Source organism: Mugil cephalus, chromosome 8 (assembly GCF_022458985.1).
Source record: "Mugil cephalus isolate CIBA_MC_2020 chromosome 8, CIBA_Mcephalus_1.1, whole genome shotgun sequence".
NCBI classification, from domain to species: Eukaryota; Metazoa; Chordata; class Actinopteri; order Mugiliformes; family Mugilidae; genus Mugil; species Mugil cephalus.
In genome coordinates, this window is record NC_061777.1 from 3,236,432 (window position 1) to 3,256,237 (window position 19,806).

Sequence of the window (19,806 nt, forward strand, 5' to 3'; positions counted from 1 at the left end):
GCTCCAAGTATCAGCTCAGAAAAATTGGCAGCACGTATCAGCCAATGCTAATGTAAAAAAAAAAATGGTATTAGTCCTAAAAATTCCATATCAGTCGACCTCTAGTTCACACAATCAGATGTCACCTATAGCGTCGAATAACTAAAATGACACTTGGATATGCATCAGTATTATATTGACTACCTAAAATATTATTGACGAATATATTAGTGTTTTTACATGAAGGAGCGGAGCTTATGAGCTATACTGCAACCAGGGGGAGCTCTGCTTGCTTTGGCTTCACCTTTAAGAAGCAGCTCCACCGTCCATCTTTACACAGTCTACGGGTGAAATGTCTTCAAGAAACTCTACAAGTCCAGTTGTCTTTCTTTTTAAACACTTTTTTTTTCCTTTTCTTTACCAAATCTGAAACAGCTCCAGCTGCCTTTGTGTGAGATACTGAATAAACAGATGATCAGGTGATAGAAATATGACATTTTTTTAATAACTGTGACCAAATCCAGGACAGTAATAGTTTACAAGCTTAGTGGCTTAATTTAAAACAGCTCTGCAATGATTACATTAATATATCACGTTTCCAAAAACGATATAGTTTGGAGAATCAAACTGATAGAGTTCAGCTCCCACCTCCGTCAGTGGGACGGGTGGGAGCCAGACAGCCGGTCGTACGGAACGGCCAGGCCGATATTGTAGTTGTAGCCGTAGGACTCGGTGTAGTCGGACCTGCAGATGGGCAGGACGTGATCCTGGGACATGGCGTCCTCAGAGAAGTCGTAGTGGCAGATGACTCCCCTGTGCCTGAAGGGCAATAACATTTATATCATCAGGAACAGCAACAGGTTTTTTTTTTTTATCCTTTTTTAGAAAAATGATGGTGTGTATAAATCATATTTGATTTATGAATTCCTAAAAAAGTACTTTTGACAGAATCTTACACAGCTGAATTTACTTTGAGAAAACCTCAGGCACAGACAGGACCAGAGTACGTGTCACATAAACTTGTATAAACTATAAATGAGATGTGTGTGTACAGAGCGTGGGGGGGGAGATGATGACCTGCGATGAGCTGTCAGGTCGTCGTCCGTGATGCATGCCCCCCGCGGCACCTTGTCATCGGGGATGTTGGCCGTGACCAGGGTGCTGGTGTTGAAGCGAACGTGTCTGACAGGATGTCTGCAGCAAAGACGGAGGGAGAGCACCTCCAACATTAGACACAGACATTTTACAGCGTTTTTATGTTAAATTAAGAATCTGTGATTCCAAAAAGGAGTAAATTCAGCTTAGTGTCAGGCATAAACCTGCACTGCATCATCTCATTCAACCAACCAATCAATTGACCAATCAGTCAATCAACCAACCAACCTATCAATCAAGCAATCAGTCAATGAAACAGCCAACCAATCCAACAACCAACTAATCAACCAACCAATCAACCAACCAATCAACCAACAGAACTTTATTTATTTATACTTCTATTACAAAAAATGCAGCTCAAAGTTCTTTACATAAAAACAATAGACACAAGAGGCCACACACGTATGTAAAGACACACACAAAGCGTGGACGGACAACCACACACACCACTTTGAAGTTGAAGACACACTAAAGAGATAAAAATAACCATAAATTATAATTCTAATATTGTAATTACCTAAAGAATATTAAAAAAATTAAAACTCAATTAATAGCCACAACAAAAAGGTAAAAATGAAAAAATAAGTTAAAAATTAGTTAAAAAATAAAATAAAATAAATAAAAATAATTGTAATTATAATTTTGTAATTACCTAAAGAATATAAATGAATAAAAATCAATTAAAAGCCACAACAAAAAGGTAAAAATGATAAAATAAGTTAAAATTAGTTAAAAAATAAAATAAATTAAAATAATAATTAATAATCAGACTAAAAGTTAAATAAACCTCAGTTGAAAGAGACTTAAAAGGTCGGTCTTTAGTTTGCTTTTAAAAATGTCCACATGTTCTATTGTCAGGCAGATTATTCCACAAACGACATAGTGGTAAAAGGAGTCACCGTATGTTTTGGTTAAAACTTTTAATAAGTTTAACATAATTAAAAAGATCTGATACTTCTAGAGGACTCATATGTTAAATCAGATAAATAATCAGGACCAACACCATTAAGAGCTTTAAAAACCATTCAGAGGATCTTAAAATCCATCCTGAAGCCGACATGTGATCAGTGCAGAGATTTGAAAATCGGTGAAATGTTTGTCTGGTCAGAACTCGTGCAGCTGAGTTCTGGAGTTACAGTAATCGATTCTACAGGTGTTAAAAGCATGAATTAGTGTCTCTAAGGAATAAATAAGGAAATAAATAAATCCCACCTGTTGTGCATCTCCCACAGTTTAGCTCCCATCCTCATCTCCCACACACACACCAGCCCTTCGCCTCCACCGCTGACGATCTTCCAGTCGTCCGCCTGCACAGAGGTGACCCCCAGGTGGTGGGCGTACAGGGACGCCACGGAGGAGCCGGCTCTGAGGTCAAAGACCCTCACCCTGCATCACAGGACAGAAGAGTAACATCAGGCTTTTACAACACATACGATCTTCACTCTCATACAATACACAACGCTTTAAAGAACGAACGTAAACTCTGGAGTCAGTAACAATAGCATCAGTCACGTCCAGCGAAGCATTTTAGATTTCGCTTCCTGCTCACAGAGGCGGAGAGAGATCTCACGCCACAAGAGAGTTCAGTTTGTCAAAGAGCGCATTCATGTCCAGACAAGAGGACACTATTCTCCGTCGCTCTCTGAAGAAAGCACAAGAGCAGCACGAGAAACTTTTCATCCAACATCACAGCCAGGAGACCGAAGACAAACACGGACCGGAGGAGATGCAGCGTCGCAAAACGGTCACGTGCTCCAGCTTCATCTGGACAAGAGTCTCTTTATTTCAACAAACCAGGAAAAAATAAAATAAAATAATTAAAAAATAACATGAAGGAAATGGCAGGAATCCAACAACAAGGATTAATGGAGCTGGTGTTATGTTAAGGAGGCTTGAAACAACAGATACGGTACAAAAGCTGAATAGCAAAATTTAGATTATGGAAAATCAAGAGGCTGAAAAAATAATGAAAAAATGAAAAAAAAAACAAAACAAATAAAGACTGATAATAGGTGATAGATTTTCTTTCACTATGGCGAGAAAAGAAAAGTTAAAAACAGTCATATATGTATCTATAGGACGCTTCAATAAACATCTGATCCTTTTCACTGTGAATGCAATTACACCGATCCGGCATAACATTATGACCGCCCTCCTAATGCATCACGTGTCATCGCTGTGGGGTGGGTGCATCCACACCAATACACTTAATAGAACATTGAACTGTCACACTTACTACTTCTTATTTACTGTCACTGGTCATAATGTTATGGCTGATCGGTGTAAGTCATCCTGCCTCTGTAATTTGTGTGATTCTGGACGTTTTGTTTTCTTCTGAGCGTCTCATAAACGGTGATTTGAAACAAGTTGTTAAAATGAGCTTTCGTGGTAATTATACCTGCAGTGATTATTATTATTAATCATTTTAACATGCCAGTGATGATAAAAAAAAAAAGAGCAGGATAGGATTTGTGCCCGGTGGGTTTGATCAGCAACACGAGCCCCCGGGACGCTGAGCTCCATCTGTTGTCACTGTGGCTTTATTGCAGCTGAAAGCGTCCAGGACAATACTCCATCCAGACTCAGCCTCCTTCCAAGACTTCATTACCATAATCAAATTCACTTTGGGGACACGGACGGATTTCACTTCCCCTTCTACAACTTCTTTCTTTTTTTTTTAAAGAATCAGACTTAAATGGCTAAATGGGCACCGTGGACCTGTTGTCCGCGGTGCGTTTAGTGGCGTTACGTGACGGAAGCGCACGTTTAAAGGATGAGGGCTGAACACTGCTGGCAGGACGCGGGGAGCCATAAATCTAATGCCGGGGGCGGCTCTGTCTTCAGTGAACTGTCGCTGGAAAGGCTCGTCTTCATTAATCAAGGACAGAGAGCTCTGCCTAATAAGAGAAGTGTGGGAGAGGCTCTGATAACTCCCGTCCTCCTGAAGCTACGAGAAGACATTAATCATTACACCCTGAGGAGGAGGAGGAGGAGGAGGAGGGGGTTCTGTGTGATTTGGACACCACACTCATGCTCTTCTTTGTTGTCTTGAATTAACAATTAACTGTAAAATTCTCATTATGACGACACCCAGATCAGCCATAACATTATGACCACCTGCCTAAAATTGTGCCTCTAAAACAGTTGTGACTCATCAGAGAATGGTACTGTATCAGTTTAGGATCTAGTGAATTATTCAGTAACTCCAAATCTTGTGCTGTTTTTCATGTTTTGTTTTGTTTTGTTTGAGTTGTTCCAAACTTGTTCTTGTGTGTTTGTCATGCTGCCATCAAGGTGTGTCATTGCTATGGGGTGGGGGGTGTCTGGTCTGGTCTAGGTGGGTGCATGTCTAAGTAATCCAGACATATGAATGAATGCCAGGTTCAAAAGTTTCCCAGCAGAACACTGAATTGCCACACGTTGTGTCAATGTTATTTACTTGACATGTCGGTGGTTTTAATGTTGTGGCTGATCGGTGTATATATGTTGTTGTTGTCGTTTATTAGACAGGTTTAAAATTGGCAGGGGATACTGGAATCAAAGCGAAGAGGTGCAGTCGTGCTTCATGCGTTTAAGGATTATTTTTGGAAAAGCCCTGAAACTTAACAAACACCACATCACTCAGAAATTCACCCGCTGACACCTGCTCACAGGCGACATTCAACATTCACTTAATTGATCCCTGCAGGGAAATTAGTTTGTCCAAGTCGTCGCGAGTTAAATAAAAAATGAACAGGACATAAAAATAAAAAATAAGTAAAATAAAGAAGTAAAATTTACAAAAATGTACACGTCCAGCTTACACATAAATCCAAATTTTTTAAGGGTGACCAGGAGTCCTTGATTTCTGGGGGACAGTCCCCATTTTGGATGACCTGTCCCCCGGCTAATGCTGTCCCCGATACTGTCTCCAATTTTAGCTTTTGATGAATGAGAGAAAAATACGTTGCACATAGATTACAATAATTACGGTACCAGTTTCACTGCTTTTGACATCACAGACATAACAGTTTAAATATGTTTAAATATGTTTAAATATGGATAAATACGTCAAAATAAATGAAACTGTAATTGTCCTTGTTTATTCATTTCATCTTGATAACTTTTATTTATTTATTTATTAATTTTTATCTCCGAGCTGTAAATGTCCCTGGATTTCCACGTCAGCAGCAGCGCTAACACAGGTGTGGGATTATTCTACAACATTCACTCATCATCACAGTAAAATATTCCATCCTTAGTCAATCTACTGCATTAATTCCTCTCTCAACCTGTAGAAAATGTTGTGAACGTGATTATGCACGGAAAAAAATACGGTAATATACCTCGATAAAGTCAGAATTTTGAAAAACAACCATGATATACGTTTTCATACCGCCCAGACCTATGTTCTACTACTAATATTGCACTGGATTATATTTCTATGTCTTGCATTACTTTCGATTCACATCTTCACGTAAAAGTTTTTGTCTGATCTGAGCCACAGGTACGACACTCGTTATTTCCGCCTCCAACTCTTCTCTTTTGCCCACATTGTTCCCTGTTTTCACAGATGTGGCCTCTTTCCAGACGCCCTTTATCTGGACCCTCGTTCGCTCCTTGGAACTCAACAAAAAAAACAAAAAAACGAGGGGACGAAACTCATTTGGACAAAAAGAAGGGAAGCATTAGGCTTTGGCCTCACGCCACCCTGTCGAGGGGCCAAGACTGCCACCGACTGTCCCTCAGTCCCCCCCCCACCACTTCCATTTGTCCTCGACTGTGTTCAGCATCAGCTGGGGCCAAAGTGGAAGAGCCAAGCTCCTGTGTGTGTTTGTGTGTGTGCGTTTCTGGGTAGAATCTGCTCAAAAAGCCGAAAAGAAATAAAGCAACGAATTCTTCTTTTCTAAATGCTGCTGTTGAATTATTTGAGCTCTTTTTTTTCTGGCGCTTGACAAGACGTCTTTTTCTTGTTTTCTTATTTCTAAGTAACGAAAAAATCCTGAGCCCAAACAATGCGATGCGGTGTGTCTTTCGCTGGAAGCCAACTACTTAACAGCCAAATGGATTTGGTGCTGAATAGAAGCAGCGGGGGCAGCTTTGGACGAAGACACGCCAGGGACTCTTCCTCCGCTGCCAGCTCATGCGCCGCGGCGCCGCTAACAAGTGCAGAATGGCTCTTTTATGTGTCTTCTTTTTCCTCAACCGGAGAGCCAGGTTAGCGACGTGTGTGTGTGTGTGTGTGTGTGTGTGTGTTTGGTTGAGGCTGGACAGAATCTACTACAGCATCATCCAGGCACCGGAGGAACAAAACATCTCAAAGCCTCTTTCTTTTCCTCGAAGCATCTGGAAGCTTCATTTATCGAGGCAACGCGCAGTCAGTGAAGTGTTAATAACGCACAAACTGAGCAGAGCATTGTCTCCTCACAGCATCTGTTCTCCGCTTCCACGCACATTTTTTCATTTTTTCTTTTTAGATTGATGTTTGTGTGCTCTACATCTGCACTGAGTGTGCGTCCTACCTCCGGTCCTTGTTGCCGCACACCAGCAGATGAGGCAGGTTCGAGTCCCTCAGGTTGATGCAGGTGAAGTCGCCCGGGGAGCTGCCGACGCAGGCCGTCGGTTTGCTCGTCTCCAGGCTGTAGACGTGGATCTGGGATTCGGGACGAGATAAACACCGACATCAAACCAAGTCGAGCTCTATCAGCCACAACATTATGACCACTGACAGGAGGAGAAGTGAATAACATCGACCGTCTCGTGGCAACTCAGTGTTCTGCTGGGAAACTTTTGGACCTTTGATTCATTCATGTGGATGTTACTTAGACATGTAACCCCCACCTAGACCAGACCAGACCAGACCAGACCAGACCCCCCCACCCCATAAGCAATGACACTAAATGCATTGTGCACATCTTGTGTCCAGCTTGTGTCTACGATATATTTGGAATCAGTCATGTACCTAGTACCTAATTTCTCTTCGAGGATGAATAAAGTAATCTATCTATCTATCTATCTATCTATCTATCTATCTATCTATCTATCTATCTATCTATCTATCTATCTATCTATCTATCTATCTATCTATCATTTCCCTGTACATCTGAAACAAAGCTCATCCAAGTTGTGTCTTCTGAATTGTGCACATAAACCTTAATTTGGTTTAGCTCTTAGCTTTAATGTATTACACAGACTGCAGACATGACGCAGATGCACAGCAGCATTAAGACTAAAAAAAAATAAAAAATAAAAACTAACTTAAATGCAAACTTCGTCCACAGTGTGCGATGCTCAGCCTGTGTCTCGGCGGCTGCAGTAAACTTTCTCCGTGCATGTTGCAATGATGTCATCTGGAGCCGGTCTAATTGGGCTATTAGCGGCTGGTGTTTTCTCATCCAAACGAGGCCGAACAAAAACAGGATGACCGCCAGGCAAAATTGACATTGAATAATTAAAACGACAAAGAAATGAAACCGAGGGAGGGAGGGAAAGGGAGGCAGCCAAAAGGTAGTAAAGAAAAGAGAGAGTGATGGAGAGACAGCAGCAGAGATAAGGAAGTTTCAATGATGTAAGCCTTGAGGAGCTGCCAGTAGTAGTTTTTTTTTTTTTTTTTTAACAAGCATCCCTTATTTGGGCCAACGCAGCTTTAATTGTGCACCACCCCGGGGCAAAGCCCAAATCACAGCAGCCTTTGAAATGACAGCTTGATAGGATTTGGACGGCGGAAGAGAGGAGGGCGTCGAATTGAGAAAGAGGAAGAGGAGGGAGAGGAAGGGGGATGGCGAGAGGGAGGGGGGGTCACGAAATGAGGTTCAGCCTCCTGTTCTCAATGAATCACTGCAGATACGGGAATATACTTTTATTGAATCTGCCCAGTGAAGCCGAGACGCTGAGGGCTCGGAGGGAGGCGGAGGAGATGCTTTGTGATCACATTGTGGCCGTTACGAGGGAGCGGCAGCGTGTTTTCAGGGGGAATAATGGAGCGCGGCTACACGGGAGTTGTTAGGTTAATGCACTCGCTGGAGCTCCAGAGGTTTACAGACAAAAGAAAAACTCTAATGTTTGGCTTCTGGCGGGACCTTAATGTAATTACTCCGTGCTTTTTTCTTTCTTTCTTTCTTTCTTTTTTTTTGCAGAACCTGCAGAAAAACTATAATGTTGGTGTCGTCTGGATCGTTGGCCAATGTGTGTTTTATTCCGTTATGATATGAAATTTTAATATACTGGATCATTTTCAATGTAACGCTTCTAAACACGCACGGTGTCACTGTGAGGTGAAGATGGAAAGGTCTGAAAAATGAAGCAGCAGAACGAGAAGACGTAAATAATAAGGTGCCATGTCAGTTGTTTGGGTTTTTCTTTCTTAGGGTGACTGGACGTCCCTGATTTCTGGGGACAGTCCATGTTTTGGATGACTTGTCCCTGAAAATGTCCCCAATTTTAGCTTTTTATGAATGAGAAAAAAAATGTTGCACGCAGACTACAACCATTACAGTAGCCAGTCGCGCTGCTATTGACATCACAAACAGCAGGTTAAAAATGAATAAATACGTCAAAATAATTTAAACCATAAATGGGACTGTTTCATCATTTCATCTCGATGACATTTAACTTTTTTCAGTAGAAAATGCTGTGAACATGATGCATGAAAATAAATACCGTAATATACCATGATACCGTAAGACTTAAAATATGGTGATATACATTTTTTGGTTGTACCACATAGGCTGAGGGGAAATCAAGACGGGAAGTTTTTCACGTCAACAGAAGAATCCACTTTACTCCACTTTCATTAATGCTCCTCGGAGCAGACGTCACCAGCAGACATGAGTGGTTTGACTAAAAACCAGCAGACTACAGGCTCACTACACAGACTATGACTCCCCCGTCTCACACAGACACATTTCTACTTTAACTCAGTTCCTGCTGTGAACACAGTCTCAGTCTTGTTGCACTGTACAACCTGTGTTCTGCAATGATAAGAAAAGATATTCCATTCTATTCTTACACCAGTATCTAAAACAAACATGAATTCACGGCTGCATAAGGTTTAGACACCATGTGGACAAACAGAGACGAACAAACTGGACCAGATCCTTGTTCCTTGTTCAAAAACAAGCTAAAAGGCAGAGGAGGAGCCTGCATCATTTACAGGCAATTATTTTAGAGTTTAATCCCGAATCCAGTCCTTTACTGTATTTGCATCGCTGCAAGAGTCCGAGTTCTCCACAAACATTTTTTTGATAAAGCTTATAGTTATATTTGTACCTGTTCAGGGACCCACCCCTTCATATCTGAAACCATGCACCCACCCAGCCGGCCCTCTGAACCTCAGGCTGTGAGCAGATTACAGGTTTTCCTGTCCGTGCTCGTGCTCTCTGGTAGATCTGGACAGTTTGCCAGACTGTGCTGCATTCAGAGCCACGAGGAGCTGTGGTTGGGTGGATGCCTGGGTCGTCACAGGGTCCACGGGCAGGAAGAAGCCAAGTGGTAACGAGAGTCTGGAAACTGGCTTCGACCACACACACATATATACACACATATATATACACATCCACTACAGACACCAACAACAAAACCCTGAATATAACCATCAGAAAGCACCGTCTCAACACAACTGAGTCAAATTAACACGCGGTTGAGTTCATCTGAGTCAAAAAGCTGTAAATTAAGAAAAAAAAAAAAAAAGTTTGGCTCCTTTGTGTGATAAAAAGGTGCGAGATGACGGATTCCACCTCCGTGCATCTCAACAGGTTTTAATGAAGCATATGTCGGGCTGAGCCGTCTGTTGGAGATGAATCTGCAGATAGAAGCGCGACAACGGTGACAGGGCTCACGCAGTTTGGAAAAGTTTTAATTAGTAAGAGGCATAATTTAAATAGGAGCGAGTCAAGATCAGGGTCAGAGGCGCCGCCGGGAATTTTACAGGAACAAACCATTTCATGCACAATTATGGGGGTGTTTTTTAGAGGAACTTTCACTGGTTCCGCAATGGTGTGTTAATGTTATCGATCTATATATATACATATATGAAAAACTTGATGTGTCTCTGCATTGCAAGAAAAATGAATCAAATCTAAAATGAAATGAGATTTATTATTATTTTTGTTTTTCCAGATTTGTTAAAGTTTTAGGAAAAAGAAAAGCTAATTTCACAGGAAATGTCAGAACGCCTAAAACTTGAGTGTCAGATTCAGAGCTGACCTATTTACAACAAAACATATTAATTGTAGGAATTAAATCTACACCCACTTGCCAGTTTATTAGGTACACTTGTGTACACATGCTAAAACTGTAGAAAATGAACTGGCCACAATAAACAAAGATTATCTTCAATTCTTCTGCAACTAATGATTATTACTAATGATTATTTACACCATTTACTGAGACTCTATATTTCTCATTTGCCAGTTGATCATATTGTCTGTAAATGTTAATAAATGAAGAAAAATAAACCCAGAGATAATTTAATAAAATACAAAATGGAGCCAAATCTCATATATTTATAAATTTCACTACATTTATATTTGTATATATTTACTTTTATTTCTCATATATTTGTACATATGCAAATCGTATATATATTTTTGCTTATACTATGGTATTTTATTTATTTATTATTAGATTTCAACTAACTTCCAACTATATTTCCCTATTTATTGTACGTGAAACTGAGCTCCCTGTAATCAAACAACTTCCCTCACGGATCATTAAAGTCTATCTAAGACTTTAATGTTACTCGATATTTAAAATACCTACAAATCATCTCAGTTCTAAATTAAATATTTAAAAAGAAATTTGAAAAATTGACTCCACTAAAAAAGCTTCAGAAAATACCACATAATATATAAAAACCTTTGAGCCTATTTTAGTCGTATTTCGTTTTAATTGCACATCAGGTTAAATGAAACAACATCTACTCGGTGTCAGTGCAGGTTTTCGTTTTACTTCCACCACAGCGCCGGTTAAAACCTCCCTGCGGGTCTCTGCTCGGTCCACTATGTGGTGCTTTAGCGCTGCGGCTGAATGACGGCAGGGATGATGTCAGCGCAGCAGCTTTTGCCAAAATCCTGTCAAGTCGCAAACAGATTGAACGTGCACGAACATTTGCTCTGCAGCAAACATCTTCCTGAATAAAAAGAATCTTGAGTCTGATTTAAAGCGACTCAATAAAAAAGTCTTGGCGGCGGATTAGTTGATGTTTTGTCTCATGGCTCTTTGTCCTTTCTAAGTGAAAGCTCAAGAGTCAATTAGTGGCTCTTGGAAACACAGTATTATTAGAAGCAAACAGACGTAGCCCAAGAAACGAGCCTCATGTAGTAATTAAGAGCAGAGCCCAGTGAGAGTTTGTTGCTATTAAAGTGAGTTACTATCAACAAATCCCCTACAGGTACATGACATTCATTCCTAATGGGACCGACGGGGTCTAACCTGATGGGACACGGAGTATTAGCGATCACACCACCAGGAGACTCAGATTAACCTTCTACACGTGAACAAACAGTGTTTGCAAAACATCCAAAATTCAGATCAATAATAAAAAGTGTGCTCCGCATTTCAAAGGGAGGAAGCAGACTTCATCCAGGAGGCCAGAGGAGACGGGTGCTCCAGCTACACACCAGTCATTAAACTGATGATGGCCCGACGCCAGAACCTTTGTCCCCCCCCCCGTCCCTCAGCCAGTTCCACCGAAGCCATTTACCTTGTGCCATTTTTTTCATCACGCACCTGTTGAGAGCGCACGCGACCTCGTTCCGCTTTAATGGAAACCTTTTCGTTTCAATTAGTAAGAAGTCGAGAAGCTGCAGCGCGTCGTAAAAAAAAAATAAAATAAAAACAAAACAGCTGCAGACTTTTCGAGGCTCGGCTTGGTCAACATTCAAGGTTTTCTTTCATCGTGCTCGTCTTTCACAGGTGGAAACTTTGATACGGCTCCATCACTTCCATTAACGCGCAGACGCTGCTTTCTCAATGCGCCGGCTCATAATGGACCAGACGACTGTTATGAGAACATGTGAACTGGTGCCAACGTGTAGAATAAACGATATTAAAAAATAGCATTGCTTCTAAAGAGCTACGCACGCTGATCAGCCACAACATTATGACCGCTGACAGGAGACGAAAATAACATTTAAACCATCTGGTGACGATTCAGTGTTCTGCTGGGATCCATTCATGTGAATGTTAGTTAGACATGTACCACCCATCTAGACCAGGCCAGGTACCCCCATCCTATAGCAATGACGCACCCCAGCAGGATGCAGCCTGACACACACACAAAAAACATGAAGAACAGGTCAACGTGTTGACCTGGCCTCCAAATTCACTAGATCCCAAACTGATCAGGTATCTGTGGGCTGATCCACCATAGAGACCCCTCCCTCCAACTCATACCCTGTTACCAGACACCACCTTCCTCAGGAGACCCATGTCCGTTCTCTGATGAGTCACAACTGTTTTGAAGACCTACACGATATTAGGTCATAATCAGACTGCGTCGTGCAGCGGATAACTTCATGACATGTTGCTATAATAAGTTATAATAAGCAACATGTTTTCAGTCCTGCAGAAAAAAAAAAACCCCCACCTTGTTGCCTCCGTCGTGCATGGCCCAGCCCGAGCTCTTCACCCCGAACGCGACGAGCGAGTCGGAGGCGTCCAGGCAGGTGACCGGATGCCCGTAGACCGAGTGGAGGCTGCGCGGCTGCTCGTCTCCGGGATCCAGCAGGTAGACGCCGTCTCCTGCCGCCAGAGCCGCCAGCGGCTGCTGCTGCCGCCCTCGGCCCGGCACCAGCGCCACACTCTCCACCTGCCATCACAGAGAAGGCAACAAGGCACCGTTCACTCACACGGCATCGGCACGAAGCTCTGTACACGGTGTGTGTGTGAATGTGTTTTCAGTTTATCACCGATCAGCCATAACATTATGACCTATTATAGTGTAGGTCTCCTTCCAAAACAGTTGTGACTCATTAGAGAATAGACGTGGGACTTCTGAGGGCATCCTGTGGTGTCTGGAAAGAGGATGTCATGGGTGGGGGGGCCTGTGGATCATCCAACAGATGCAATTTGGACGCCCTGTCAACAACTTGCGCTGTTTTTCATGTTTTTTTTTTGAGTTGTTCCTAAAGCCAGGCTACATCCTGCTGGGGGGGGGGCTATCATTAGTAAAGGGTGGGGGTGCCTGGTCTGGTCTAAGTAAGTAAAATCCAGATGAATGAATCCCAGGTCCAAAAGTTTCCCAGCAGAACACTGAACGGTCACAAGGTGGTTTAAACGTTATTTACTTCTCCTGTTGGTGGTTTTAATGTTGTGGCTGATCGATGTACATGTTGTACAATGCAGAGTTAAAAGTGTGGACGGTTTTCAGTAACCAGCTTTTAATACTTAATCTGTGAGTGGATGTTTCTGCTAAATTTAAATAAAGTCAAAAGACACAAATGAGACAAAATTTGAGTTTGAATTTTTCCGCCATGGCTCGAACCAGCAGACGTCTTTAAATGTTCTGTTTGGTGCCAACGTCAGTTGAAAAGGTCACAGAAATAAATCACTAATTAACACACACGTGGTGCGTTTCATTCAAATGTAGAACCAAACCGTGGGACTCACAGTCTTGGGGAGCTGAGCCCGACACGCCGTCCTCCAGTAGCCGCGGTCGTCGGCACAGTCGAGTCGCACGTCTGATCCGGCGGCGGACGCCAGAGCCGGGGTATCAGGGCTCAGGGACAGAGCCTGGATCCTCCCCGGGCTCTGGTAGTGGTGGACGGGCTCCCCGCCTGTCTCTGTGCTCCACAGGTCCACACAACCTACAACACAAACACACAAAAGTCCTTTAACTGTATATTTACTGCAACATTATCACAATGCAGACTGTTTTAAAAGAAAACTAAAGACCTACTGTTATAGTCCGGCTTTTAACTGAAGTTTATTTATTTTTTATTATTTACATCTTTTTTTTTTAGTCTGGTTTATAACTGAATTTTACTTAATTTTTATTTATTTTTTTAATCTTTTTTTTAGTCTGGCTTTTAACTGAATTTTACTTAATTTTTATGTATTTTTCTAATCTTTTTTTTAGTCTGGCTTTTAACTGAAGTTTATTTATTTTATCATTTATATTTTTAAAGTCTGACTTTAAACTGAATTTTACTTATTTTTTATTATTTACATCTTTTTTTTAGTCTGGTTTATAACTGAATTTTATTTATTTTATCATTTTATATTTTTTAAGTCTGACTTTTAACTGAATTTTACTTTCTTTTTTAATCTTTTATAGTCTGGCTGTTAACTGACTTTTGTTTACCTTTTAGTCTGGTTATTTTTTGAATTTTATTTATTTAATCATCATTTTTAAGTCTGACTTTTAACTGAAATTTACTTAGTTTTTATTATTTTTATTATCTTTTTTAGTCTGGCTTTTAACCGAATTTTATTTACCTTTTAGTCTGATTATTTACTGAATTTTATTTATTTTATCATTTTATATTTTTTAGTCTGACTTTTAACTGAATTTTACTTATCTTTTAGTCATTTGTTGAATTTTATTTATTTTTATGCTTTAGGTAATTACCAAATTATAATTAGAATTTAAACAGTTATTTTCATCTCTTCAAAGTGTTGAGTGTGAGTGTTCCCTCAGTGTTTTAAAATCTGCATGTGTGTGTGTGTTTGCATGTGTGTGGTCTCTTGTGTCTGTTTTATTTATTTATTTTTTTTTATGTAAAACACTTGCGCTGCATCTTTTGTATGAAAACTGCTCTATAAATAAAGTTTGACTGATTGATGGGTGCGAGGTGCTCACAGTTTCCGCTCACCGTCTTCATATGCAGCAGCAGCCACCGAGCTGTTGACCTGGACGTGACTGACGTGAGGCCTCGGCTCCGTGTTCGCAGACAGACCGTTCACCTTCAGGTACGAGGAGGCCGAGTCCCAGTGCAGCGTGTCCCACAGCCTCACATCCCCAGACGTGTACCTGAAGAGACATGAGGAGGAGGAGGATGAATTAGTTTTTTTTTTTTTAAACATAATCATGTATTCACAACATTTTCTACTGGTCGAGAGAGGAATTAATGCAGTAGATTGACTAAGGACGGACTATTTTACTGGGATGATGAGTAAATATTGTAGAATAATCCAAACTTTCCATCCACATTTACGTGCAGCAGAGTTTGACGGCACATCTCTGTAATCCTCAGCAGGTCCGGCCGTAATGAGACCGTTTCTTAAGAGTCTAATCTCATTCCACTGCCTCTAATTCGATCCTGCTGCTGCAACTGAATCACCCTTAACTGCCATTGATCCTTCAAGTACTTTCACTTTGCTGTATTACCCTTTAAAATACCAATAAGGGGAAAATATTGACGTTGTGAATGTGTTTAGCGCAGTGACATGACAAAAAGAAGGATCTGAGACTTTATTTCATGCCTGGACTGTTTTGCTGCCATTTGCACAGTGTGTCAAACGTCTGAAAATACACAAACACACCGTCTTCTCCAGTGGGACGCGGCGGGACTGAGGGGAATCTAATCAGGACGCTCCCTGGAGACGGCGCACGTCTATTTGTGTCTTTATCGGGCCCCTGAGGTCCCTCGCAGTCTATCACTGTCTCAGCTCAGTTAAAGGTTCGGTTCATCTGAGCTGCTGCTCACGTGCTCGTCCCACTTCAGATGTTACGAGACAATGTGACGATGTCCAGAAATAATGGAAATAAATTTAAATACCTATGTTTTATAATGAGGTAGCAGCTGCCATTCATTTACAGTATTTACAGTTAGATCTTTACCCCACTAAAACAATCAGCCACAACATTATGACCGCCGACAGGAGAAGTGAATAACATCTTTTGGACTTTTGTGGATGTTACTTAGACATGTAGCAGAACAGAGACCCCCGCCCTGTAGCTATGACACAGACACACACACAAAAATGCTTTAGGCACAACTCAAAAAAACAAACACGAAGAACAGCACAAAGTGTTGACCTGGCCTCCAAATTCTCTCTGAGGCTCCTCCCCTCAACCCACAGAGTCCACAAAGTCCCTCACTAATAAACATCCTGATACCAGACACACACAGGACACCCTCAGAAGGCCCATGTCCACTCTGACGAGTCTCAGAGGCAACAAGGGAGACCTACACAATATTATGATAATGTTATGCCTGATTGGTGTGTAGTAGTAATTAAAGTCTGAGCCAAATAAATCAGGGTTGCACATTTTCATATTCAGACTTTTATGAGAAGATAAAGAGCGACAAACACGAAGGATAAAATGAGGGCGCGTCCACGGAGATTAACACACACACCATCACACGTCCTTGAAACTCACCCGGCTAAAACGAAGCTGTCGCAGGAGCTGACGTCACACAACACCTTCCCCAGCTCGAACTGCAGCTGGCTGATGGCTCCCACTCGATTCTAGAGAGAAAAAAAATCTCATTCAGGTGATAAATCTTCGACCAGCTCTCACACAGGTGTTTTATTTTCACCACGTCAGTGAAGTAAAATCGGCTGAAGCCCACCTTCCAGTTGAAGCGCACGTTTTTGAGCGAGTTGCGGCAGTCGCGCAGCGTGCTCTTCCAGCAGGGGGAGTCGGACACGCTGGCATCCTGGTGGTAACCCTCCCTCGTGCACATCCTGAACCACAGAACGCCGTCCTCTGCGAGGACTCTCCACGCCCTGCTCACCTGGGAGGAGACGGGACGGTGCAGCGGCGCATTGCATCAGCATTCATTAAGAGCTTACATCACTTATTTGGCCTTAAACAACGCGCCCGGCCGCCTGCCAAATGGACTCACGTGTTGCCGCGGAAGATGTAATTTACTAATCGGTTCCAAATTAAGTCAGGTACGATGCTAAAGCTGCTCTGAGCAACTCAGCATGTCGATGGGGGGGAGGGGAGAGGGGGGAGTCCAAGGTGACCGCAACTGCTCAGGTTTTTGTCAGAGTCTTCATAAAAGATCTGCACAAACAACCGGACTGTTTTCATTTTAATCCTTCCCCTTAAAACCACAATAAAAACCACCTTCATCAGTCTGCAACACATTTTTCAGCTTGTGAAAAAAAAAGATTTCCTCAAAGGTTGCACAAATAAACAATTGATTGTAGTTTGAAGCCAACAAATACTTACAATGATGCAGGATGAGAGAAAATCTTTCAAAATAAACCTGCACCGTTTTGCTGCAAATTGTGTATTAATCCCAAATGAACCATTTCCTCGTGTCTGAGAGATCTTTACTGAAACCTACAGTTCCAAACGTTTGTCAGAAGGCCATTATATCTATATTTGTAAATGAAACCATCTGTATGTTCACAACCTGTGTGAAAATATTGTGAAAAGTGCACGGCCAAAACATTTGGTACCAAAAACCAATGTTTCCTCGCACATTAAGTTAAATTCTGCATTAAATTCTCCTTTGTGTTTATTAAAATGTAGTTTGGTGGAAACATGCACTACTGGTTAAACGTTTTAGAACACTCCAATATTTCTTTCTTCTTTTATTTGAAATATTTCCAGTTTAATGTCATCTAGTTTTTATCCTGAGGTAGTTCTGGTAGAGCTTGGACTTAAGTTTTGTGTCATTATGTTGCTGTAGGATGAAGCTCTGACCAACTAGACCAGAGGAAACTGATGCTGGTCTAAAACTTTTGACCGGTGGTGTATAATGTACACAATCAAATTCAACACTACTACAAACCACAGCCTCCAAATGAAAACACAGCTCCCTCAGCTCTTTGAAACTAATGCTGAACACCAGAATCTTCCTGAGGCTAAGACACAGTGCAGACTGTTGTATTACTGTGTCACCTGTTACAGATGATGGAGAGGTATGGAAGTGGTATGTGGCCCCTGTTATATTTTAATCAGCATTTGGCCGCTGTTTGCAAGTACTTTGTTAATTTCTATGAGAATCTCATTAAAAAAAAAAAAAAAAGCTCGCAGCCTGACTGGTGTCACCTCCGGGAAGGAGCGGAGCAGGTGGCAGGAGGAAGGATGCCAAGGAAAATGAATGTCATCATCTCCATTAGAGCCTCGGAGGTTTTCGGTTTTCACACAGTGAGAAAAGACTCATCCGTCCAAAATAAGACGGAGAGGTTCAGGAGGTCTTTTTAACAATCTGTAGTTTGTATCTCAGGTGTGCAATTGTTTTATCTCTAATCTGTACTTTTTTCTTTTGATACAAGATCGATTTTAAATTTCCTAATATTGATTTTAAAAGAAAAAGTCATGTTTTTGGTCGATTGTGAACAGCTTCAACACATCCACCACCACTTTTTCTGTACAAGTGCAATAAAATGGAAATGGATCATTTGGATTAATATTGTTTTTTCACTCAATTTGTCCAATGAATTATCACTGTCATCTGACATATATATATATACAATTTGTATTTTAAGCGGCACCTAAAATTTCTCAGTGAACTGTGTAGAATATTGCAATATATTGCAAATCATAATATTGCAATAATGTATTGTATCATGAAGTCCTTGCCAATACCCGTCACTAACTATCTATTTATTCTTATGTATGGACTGCTTGTTGTTTCTACTGTGAAGCTGTGGAGTAATGCTGCTGTAAGGCTACAACTTCCTTTTTAAATAAAGCATATTAAATTTGATATACAACACAGATATACTTACCTGGGCACAGCGGCCCAGTTCAGTACAGTTGAGGTACTGGAATATCTTCAAGGCTAACTCGTATGGCAACTCGATGTCAAAGAAGGGAATGTCATTGACTTCATTCTGCAAAAGAAACACACATTAAACACCGATTCTGGTTCTGATTCTGATTCTGACCATGCATCATCATCATCTTCCTACCAGATCCTGAATCAGCTGATCCACCAGCTCCTCTTCCTTCTTGACCTTTCTCTGAGGCTGCTGCTGCTGTTGCTGTTTCTGCTGCAGGGACGCGCTGCAGGCGCTGGTCATGCTCTGATACAGCCTCTTCCTCCTGGTCCTCTCCTCCTGTATCCTGTCCAGCAGGGGACTGGTCCTCCCGTCCAGCAAACTGCGCGCAATGGACACATACTCCGGCTGATCCTCAGTCTCTGCATCCCCTCTTCCTCCCCCAACGCGCCCTCCATCCTCAGCACAATCCGCGTCGTCTGCTCCTGAACGAGTGTTGAGACTTCGCTCTTTTCTTGCCTGTGTGGAGGCATCCCGGGAGGAGGAAGACGCACAAACGGCTGGCTTCTCTTCTGTCTTAGTGGTTAACTCTCGTTTCCAACGTTCCCTGAACGCAACAAGCTCGTTTTCCGCCATGTTTCTCTGTCATTGTTGACAAAAAAGTGGCTTTAAAGCTTCGAGAAGTGGGATTTGTTCGCCATGTAAACCAGGGAGAGGCGCTTTAACTCGGTGGCGACAGAACAAAAGCACCGGTCCTTCTCTATAAACAGTCCGGAGCGCGACGCAGAGCTGCGCAAAAGTTCCGCACGGTTTTTAATTCCGCAGTTTTATTGTGGCACGCGGACCCTCGGAGATAATAATCGGGTTTTCATGCATGGCCACAGCGCATAATACATTTAAGACTAAATGCTACTATTGCACTAATTATGTGTGAGATTGTAATGTTTTTAAATAAATGCATGAGAACACAGTGTCCCAGAACACCACCACCACCACAACAAAAGAGATTCAAGAGTTAACCATTGTATCTCTCTTTTGGGAAAAGATGATGTAAACCCCATCACC

At 41.7% G+C, this 19,806-nt stretch overlaps 1 protein-coding gene across 1 annotated transcript; it reads right to left on the reverse strand.

Annotated features, from left to right (window-relative positions):
• Nucleotides 1-459: 459 nt before the first annotated feature.
• On the reverse strand, nucleotides 460-19,521 carry fbxw8 (F-box and WD repeat domain containing 8). The gene is made up of 11 exons (XM_047591423.1): nucleotides 18,934-19,521; nucleotides 18,751-18,855; nucleotides 16,632-16,796; nucleotides 16,439-16,527; nucleotides 14,928-15,085; nucleotides 13,723-13,919; nucleotides 12,701-12,922; nucleotides 6,636-6,766; nucleotides 2,347-2,520; nucleotides 1,057-1,173; nucleotides 460-798 (listed from the first exon to the last, which is right to left on the reverse strand). Exons 1-11 carry the CDS (start codon nucleotides 19,375-19,377, stop codon nucleotides 633-635), a joined length of 1,968 nt encoding a protein of 655 aa, XP_047447379.1. The 5' UTR covers nucleotides 19,378-19,521; the 3' UTR covers nucleotides 460-632.
• Nucleotides 19,522-19,806: the final 285 nt, after the last annotated feature.

What these genes read in the sequence shown, in the direction of transcription:
- fbxw8 (XM_047591423.1), bottom strand. Translation starts at nt 19,377, where the DNA reads ATGGCGGAAAACGAGCTTGTTGCGTTCAGGGAACGTTGGAAACGAGAG. An exon ending in ACGTGCGCTTCAACTGGAAG is followed by an intron (nt 16,528 to 16,631) that starts GTGGGCTTCAGC and finishes TTTTCTCTCTAG; the next exon opens with AATCGAGTGGGAGCCATCAG. An exon ending in GGGCTCAGCTCCCCAAGACT is followed by an intron (nt 12,923 to 13,722) that starts GTGAGTCCCACG and finishes CTGTGATGGCAG; the next exon opens with GTGGAGAGTGTGGCGCTGGT.